Source organism: Bison bison, unplaced genomic scaffold (assembly GCF_000754665.1).
Source record: "Bison bison bison isolate TAMUID 2011002044 unplaced genomic scaffold, Bison_UMD1.0 scf7180017864365, whole genome shotgun sequence".
NCBI lineage: Eukaryota > Metazoa > Chordata > Mammalia > Artiodactyla > Bovidae > Bison > Bison bison.
Window position 1 is genome coordinate 1,399,142 of NW_011494937.1, and position 7,062 is coordinate 1,406,203.

Sequence of the window (7,062 nt, forward strand, 5' to 3'; positions counted from 1 at the left end):
GCTCCCCAACTGCCTGTGCAGATGGAGACAACAATAAAGCCTAGACCCGGCCTTCCCTGGTGGTCCAGTGGTCAAGATTCCACACTTCCACTGCAGGAGGTGTGGGTTCAATGCTTGGTTGGGGAACTAAGATCCTGCATGCCTTGCAGCGTGACCAAAAAACAAACAGAAAAACACCCCTAGCCCTTTCAAGTGCTCACTGCAGACCAGGTGCCCTTCCGCTTGTGGCAGGGGCTCTCATTGTATCGTATCCAGCAGCGGAAGCTGAAGCTCTGGGACGCTAAGTGCGTCCGGCAGTCTAGTCCAGGTCCTGGGGCCCCCGAGCGGCAGGGCTGCCTTGCAAGGCCCTGAGACGCACATGGGTCACCAAGCAACACCACATATGACCTGACCTTGTGTGTAAACCCAGATACGCCCAAGGCCACCAGCTGGAGAGACGCACGCAGATGCCCTCAGGTGCACTGCAGACCCCAAGGACACACGCACGGGCCTTCACACACATCCCTGCAAAGAGTGTGTGCACAGACCATGTCCTTCACGGGCACGCTCCCTGCCAGCCTGCTCCTCTCGCAGGCACCTCTTCATCAGCCCCCTGGGGTGGGGCAGCCCAGCCCAGGCACGGGGGGCAGGAACAAGAAACAAGGGCAGGACAGAGTGAGCCAGGTGCGGCCCTGGCTGTTTATTCCATGTCTGCCCTGGGGGCCCAGCTGGGCCACAGCAACCCTCTGGGGAGCCTGGCTGACCCTGGCTCGCCTCAGCGGCTTCTTTGGGGTGTGGGTGGGCATCAGGGTTAAGGCTGGGGAGGGACAGGAAGTAAAGTGCTTGCAAGGGCCCTGGGGGCTTGGTCCCAGCCACCCTCCCGCTTTGGAGGCCGGCAAGGGGCTGTGCACCCCTGGGCTGTGCAAACGGACTTTCTGGGGCCCACCCAGCTGCGCCTGGGTGAGGGGCACACACAGGCTGGCAGGCCCTGCCGATGCCCCCTGCCAGGGGAGGCTCCAGCCGGGCCAGGTGGGCCCAGTGGGGGATGTGTCCATCCAGAGTTGACTGTCCACTGATTGTCTGCTTGTCTGGTCTGAGGTTGTGGTAGTATTGGGGCCGCAGGCCCGCTCCCAGCTCTCCGGGGGCCGCCTGTCCCTTTGCCCCTCACCGGCGGAGCCGCTGCAGCTGCGGGGAGAAACGGCCTGGGTCAGGATGGGGGACACGACCACACTTGCCCACCTGGCTCTCAATGCCTAAGCTGCTCACCTCACTCTCGACCAGGTTCCGTCTATACAGTGCCTCCTTGGCGGCCTCCTAGGGGGTGAAGAAGGAGTCAGCAGGCAGCCCCTGGTGGCCCTGGCCATGCCCCCACGCCCGCCTGGCTCACCCTGCTGCCATCATTGCCCAGACGCCGGGCGGCCTCCGTGTAGAACTGTAGCTGGCGCTCCAGCTGGGCCATGTACTCTGAGGGATGGAGGTGGCGAGGGGCATCAGGATGGGGCCTGCAGCCCCCACCCCTCCCCCGACACCCATCCCTGAGCTCCTACCCCGCCGCATGCCCGGGCCTCCCTGCTCCAGCTGCGCCCGCTGCCACTGGCTGCGCTGCATGATGTCCTGGTACTGCTGCGCCACCTCGGGGGGCACTGGCCGCCGCGCCTGCCTGAGGCCCAGGATCTGAGGTGGGGGGAGAGGATGCAGAGGGAGCTGTGAGGGACCTGCGGACCCCCCAGTCCTGCCCCACTGAGCCTCGCAGGGCAGTACCCACCTTCCGCTCCAGACGCTCTTGGTCGAAGGCCAGCACACTGAGACTATGCAGGGGCCGTGCTGATCTATGGGGTTGGGGAGGGCTGAGGGGCTGCAGGGAACTCCCATTCCCAACCCTGTTAATTCAACAAACATACTGGGCCCCAGGGAACAGTGGGAATCAAGCCAGGCCCACCCCTGTATTGCTGAATCCACAACCTGACAGGGACAAGGAGTGTACACCCAGGCAACTGTGATGCCAGGTGTCAGGGAGGGCTTCCTGGAGGAGGTGACGGCCAAGCTGGGAATCAAAGGAGTCAGAGTTGGGCAGAGGAGCAAGGAGCAAGTGTGGCGATAGGGGTGCTCAGGGTATTATAACACAGAGTAGCCAAGAGGCTTGTAAAAACTAAATGTAGCCATGAACCAACAGGAAGAAGTAGGGAAAAAAAGGCTGGATTATTGACAGTGGTCTGATCACAAAAGGTCTTAAAGATTAAGCTGAGGAGTTTAAACCAGATGCTCTAGGAGAAGAGGAGCCAGGAAAGGTTTTGAAGCAGGTGAGAGACATGCTTTAATTTGTGCTTGATGATAAGTCGTCCAGGAGAGGCTGAGATAAGAGGGGCATTCTCTCCAGCACGGCTGGGCCCAGTCACCTACCTGTTCCCTGGCTCCCTCGTAGGAGCAGGTATGGGAGGAGCCTTCCCTTTGGGCCCAACAACCTGCTTCAGAGAACAGAACTAGTCTTGTGAGTCTCGGCCACCTTGACAGAAGCCCCACCTTCCCCCCGGGGCTGCTGGCAGGCAGGGGTCTCACTGTGGGCACGGATGCTGGCACGGGGTCGATGACCAGCCACCTCTCAGTCGTGGTCTCCAACTGCTGGGCCGTCAGTGGCTCGCGAATCCGAACCATCCCCTCCAGCCGCCCGCCTGTGGGCCTGCGACCATCCAGGACCTGGGGGGAGTGAGGGGAGGCTGTTAAGAAGCAGGCAGTGGGGATTCCCTGGTGGCTCAGTGGTAAAGAATCCACCTGCCAATGCAGGAGACGTGGGTTCGATCCCTGGTGTGGGAAGATCCCACATGCTGCTGAGCAACTGAGCCCATGTGCCACAACTATAGAGCCTGTGCTCTAGAGCCCGGGAGCTGCAAGTACTGAGCCCCCGTGCCGAAACCACTGAAGCCTGTGGACCCTAGAGCCCGTGCTCACAACAAAAGAAGCTCCCGCAACGGGAAACCTGCGTACCACAACTAGAGAGTGGCCCCCGTTTGCCACAACTCGAGGAAAGCCTCTGCAGCAACGAAGACCCAGCACAGCCAAAATAAATAAAATTACCAAAATAAAGAAATAAATAAAAGCAGCAGCAGGCTGTGGCTGGAGGCTCAGGGCTGGGCTCTGGGACAACCAGGGAAATTTCCAAAATATGAGCTCCTGGGTATGGCTGAGACACCAGCTGCTCTTAATGGAGCAGGGTGCAGAGGGTACTTAGGGCTGGGTGGTGGGGAAGCCTGGTATTTCCAGGGAGGGGCTGTGCCAGCAGAGAGGACCTTTGGGAGGCTCAGGGCAGGGAGCATCTGGTTGATGTTCGTGAGTGGCATGGCTATACCCAAGTGTTCAGACCAATGTCCACCTCTCACCTCAAGGACCTCTCGGACCTCACATGCCGTCTCCAGGGCATCCAGTTTCAGCTGGGCTGTGCCCAGGACCCGGTCGGTCTTAAAGAGCCCCCTGTGTGTGTGAGAGGGGACAGGACGGTTGGCCCTGGGCAGCTCCCCCTCCTCTGGAGGCCCAGACAGCACCTGTGGCCCCAGCTCACCCCTTGTGGACCACTTCGAACTTGATGCCTTTGGTCTGGATGGCCCTTCGGAAGCCACGGTGGCTGCGGTTGATGCAAAGCTTGAACTGCTCCTTGAACTCTGCCAGGGGAAGGAGGGAGAGAGGAGGCGCGGGGGCCAGCTTATGGTCTCATGGGCTTTCTGCGGGGAGGGGAGGCGGGGGACTGCTTCCTGCCAGGGCTTACCAGGGGAGTCTGTGTTTTTGATCACGCTGGTCTTGTCTTTCTGAGCTTCTTCCTGTGACCAGACAGGAGGTGAAAAAGCTCAGGGCTGGGGCCTGCCCTTGAACCCCTGCCGGAACCACACCCTCCAGGCCTGAGGGGGCTGGAGCCCATCCCCCCTCAGCTCCCCATGTACCACGTTGGGATAGGGGAAGTCGAACCGAACAAAGACATCCAGGTCACCAGGAGACAGCCCTGTGGGAAGACAAGGGTCAGAGTTGGGCAGACGGGTGGACCCCACAGCCCTGCCCCTTGCCTGGTGCCCCCTCACCTGGCGGTGTGGGCAAGCTGATGCCCTTCACGATGAATAGGAGCATGTCGTTGCTGCTGAGGTCAGGGAAGATCCTTCCGGGAGGGAGGGCGGGAGACAGGCACCTCAGTGCCACCGCCCTGCCCGCCTTCTCGACCCTCCCCCCCAGTCTCTTGAGGGTGTCTCAGGTCCTAGGCTTGAGTTTTAGAACCAGACAGACTACAATTCTCTATTGAGGTCTGCCACTGGCTACTTGTTTAGTCCTTTCATAAATATGCACATATTTATTTGGAACCAGCTCTGCACCAGTCAGTGGCCTCACCTCTGTGGGACCTCTTCCCTTGAATAAGATTTCTGGAACCTTCTAGAATTTTCTGGAATCTTCTAGAATTCACCAAGTGCCCTAGCTGCTGTGGGACCTTCTCTTTCTCTGACAAGGTTTTTTGAGCATCTACTATATGCCAGCCAGTGTCCTCACTGCTGAAAATACAGAGGTAAATGAGGCAGACCATGCCTGTGTTCAGGGAGCCCTGGCTAGCTGAGTGAACAGATGACCCCTGAATATATAAACAAACAAAACAAAAACAACTCTGCAGAGGATTAAAACATGGGAGTGTGCTTGGGAGGTGCTGCTCTAGACAGAGCCATCAAGGAGGGCTTCTCAGGAGAAGTAACATCATAGGTGACTCAATGTCAAGAAGAGGCTGCTACAGGGACTTCCCCTAACAGTCCAGTGGTTAAGACTTCGAGTTTCCACTGCAGGGGGCATGGGCTTGATCCCTGGTCACGGAATTAGGATCCTACAGGCCATGCAGTGCAGCCAAAAAAAACTTTTAAAAAAGAAAAAGAAGAGGCTGCTACATGGTAATCTGCTTAAGAGGGTCTAAGCAGAGGAGACAGCCGATGCAAAGGTCCTGAGTGGGAACACGGCTGATGTGTCTGATTGACCAAAAATAAGTCTGTGTGGCTGGGGGTGAGAGAAGTGGGGTCAGTGAGAGGAGATGAGGGGGTGACAGGGAGCTAGGCTCTGGAGATGTCGGGGAGCCAGGGTGAGGGGTGCAGGTTATCCTAAGTGGTGATGTTAGGTTACCCCAGTGGCCACCCCTAACCTCGTGTACAAGTGGGAAAAATGATCCCAACTCCCTGGAGTGTGAGATGATGCAACAGGAGCAGGACCCACCTCACCACTCCATGAGCTTGCCCAGGCCTTTGCATTCACTAGACTGTCCCCATTTCCAAACGTGTCACTGTCAACACTCCATTGCCATCCTTTACTTACATGGCATGTCTACCTCAGGACACTTGCACATGCTCTGCTCCCACCAGACCACCCAAACTCTCCTCCAGAAGCAAGTCCTCTGCTGGCTTCTGGGGAGTGTGAACCCCTCTCTCCAAAAGGGCCAGTGGCAGGGTATAGGGGGCCTTACTTGATGACGCTGAAGGTTCTCTGTTCAAAGCGAGCAGTGGGTGTGGGGAGACCCCGGGCAAAGGCCTGCTTCAGAATCTCCATGCTCCGCTTACAGTCCTCCGCCAGCTTCTCAAATCTGCCAGCGAGAGGGCCCTGCTCAGGTCCCTGGTCCCAGGGGCAGGCTGCGGGGTGCAGAAGTTAGTGGGGCATGGGGGCTGGGCTTCTTACTTGCTGGTTTCAGCGATGTTGCCTAGCTGAGTAAACTGGTTAGAGTGGTTCAGGCACATCTGGGGGAGCAGAAGAGAGCGAGGGGAGGGTTGGAGGGGCACCGTGTGCCTGGTGATGACCTGGGCAGGGAAGCCCCCTTCACCTCGTGCTGCTGCCTTATGAGTTTGGTGAGTTCGCCGTAGCGTCGGGCAGACTCCTGAGACAGACCCGGGCCAGGACGCTGGACCAGGGCAAAATCATCCTTGTTGACGGGGGCAGGCGGCACCTGGGGAGGACAAGGCTTGTGAGGGAGGGGCCTGCTGGACAACCATGAGCAGACCCTCCCAGGGCTCTGTGGAAACATCACACCTCCTTCAAGAGGCCTTCCCTGACTACAGCTTCATCCGCAGGCCCTGTTCTTCTTTCCCAAGGAGAAAAGTAATCCTCAAAGAGAAGTGGATGGTCTGTCCCACATGGCACAATTTGTTACCCTGATCTCCAACTCCTCTTCTCTAGTAATGGAGTTCTGGCTGGACAAACAGCAGCCCAGCAAGAGACTACATGTCCCAGCCTCCCCTGCAGCTAAGTGTGGCCACATGACTCAATTCTGGCCAATAGGAGGCAAGTAGAAGAGATGGTAACTCCACATCACTGCCCCATGGCCCGGATGAAGATAAGGCATCACTTATCTGGTCAAAGGTCAATCCACTTTGACCACAAGGACAAGAATGACCTCCTAAGGTGTCACAGAGTAGCAAGATGGAAAGAATCTGGGCCCTGAAGGGCTTTTTTAGAGGTCTCTTTTAGAGACCAGAATGCCCTAAGTGTTACATACAGGAAACATAAATGTCTGTCTTATTTCAGCCACTGTCTTGGGCCGGGAAGAGGAGTTTGTTACAGCAGTTTAACCTGGACCCTGATGAATACATTCTAAGTCATGTGACTGCTAAGTGGCAGAAGTCTGAAGGGTGAGTGCCTGGGAAGGTCCAGAAGGCCTAGAGGGTTCACCTTCGTGATGTCCACAGGTAGCCCGTTGCGTGAGGCCTCCAGCATGGGCTCCAGCCCCTTGGCCTGGCGCAGGTGCATCTTGGCGCCCTCCACGTCGTTCTTCTGCTTGGCTCGCAGTGCAGCCTGCAGGAGCTGCTTCTTGCGGCCCTCCAGGAAGGCCAGCTGCTGCTGGGCTGTGGGTACAGGGGTGTCTGCGGGTGCTGCCCCACCCACAGCCAGGCAATTGGCTGCCCAGGTGGGGAGGGCTGTACCTACCTCTGGTGGATGTGCCTTTGGGGGCTGCTTTGGCTATGGGGGCAGATCCCGATGGGGGTGCCTTTGAAGGTGGGGCTTTGGGCTGGGCTGTGGGGGCTGCAGGGCTGCTAAGCTGCAGAGGGATGGAGAGCAAGTCAGAGCTTTCCCAGAGATCGGAAGAGC

General features: G+C 58.1%; 1 protein-coding gene across 2 annotated transcripts in view; it reads right to left on the reverse strand.

Annotated features, from left to right (window-relative positions):
• Nucleotides 1–650: 650 nt before the first annotated feature.
• CC2D1A (coiled-coil and C2 domain containing 1A) overlaps nt 651–7,062 on the reverse strand; it is an 18,439-nt gene continuing 12,027 nt past the window's right edge. The window contains exons 13-29 of one of the 2 annotated variants that reach the window (XM_010855442.1): nt 6,901–7,012; nt 6,646–6,818; nt 5,801–5,923; nt 5,659–5,717; nt 5,450–5,566; nt 4,044–4,117; nt 3,909–3,967; nt 3,737–3,788; nt 3,533–3,632; nt 3,354–3,444; nt 2,536–2,673; nt 2,380–2,441; nt 1,745–1,808; nt 1,527–1,653; nt 1,367–1,443; nt 1,246–1,293; nt 651–1,164 (exon numbers count right to left, since the gene is read on the reverse strand). In XM_010855442.1, coding sequence (XP_010853744.1) covers nt 1,144–1,164; nt 1,246–1,293; nt 1,367–1,443; nt 1,527–1,653; nt 1,745–1,808; nt 2,380–2,441; nt 2,536–2,673; nt 3,354–3,444; nt 3,533–3,632; nt 3,737–3,788; nt 3,909–3,967; nt 4,044–4,117; nt 5,450–5,566; nt 5,659–5,717; nt 5,801–5,923; nt 6,646–6,818; nt 6,901–7,012 — 1,497 coding nt within the window. In that variant the 3' untranslated portion in view covers nt 651–1,143. Of the gene's footprint in view, nt 1,165–1,245; nt 1,294–1,366; nt 1,444–1,526; nt 1,654–1,744; nt 1,809–2,379; nt 2,445–2,535; nt 2,674–3,353; nt 3,445–3,532; nt 3,633–3,736; nt 3,789–3,908; nt 3,968–4,043; nt 4,118–5,449; nt 5,567–5,658; nt 5,718–5,800; nt 5,924–6,645; nt 6,819–6,900; nt 7,013–7,062 lie in introns of both variants that reach the window. The other variant, XM_010855441.1, reaches the window with a different exon arrangement.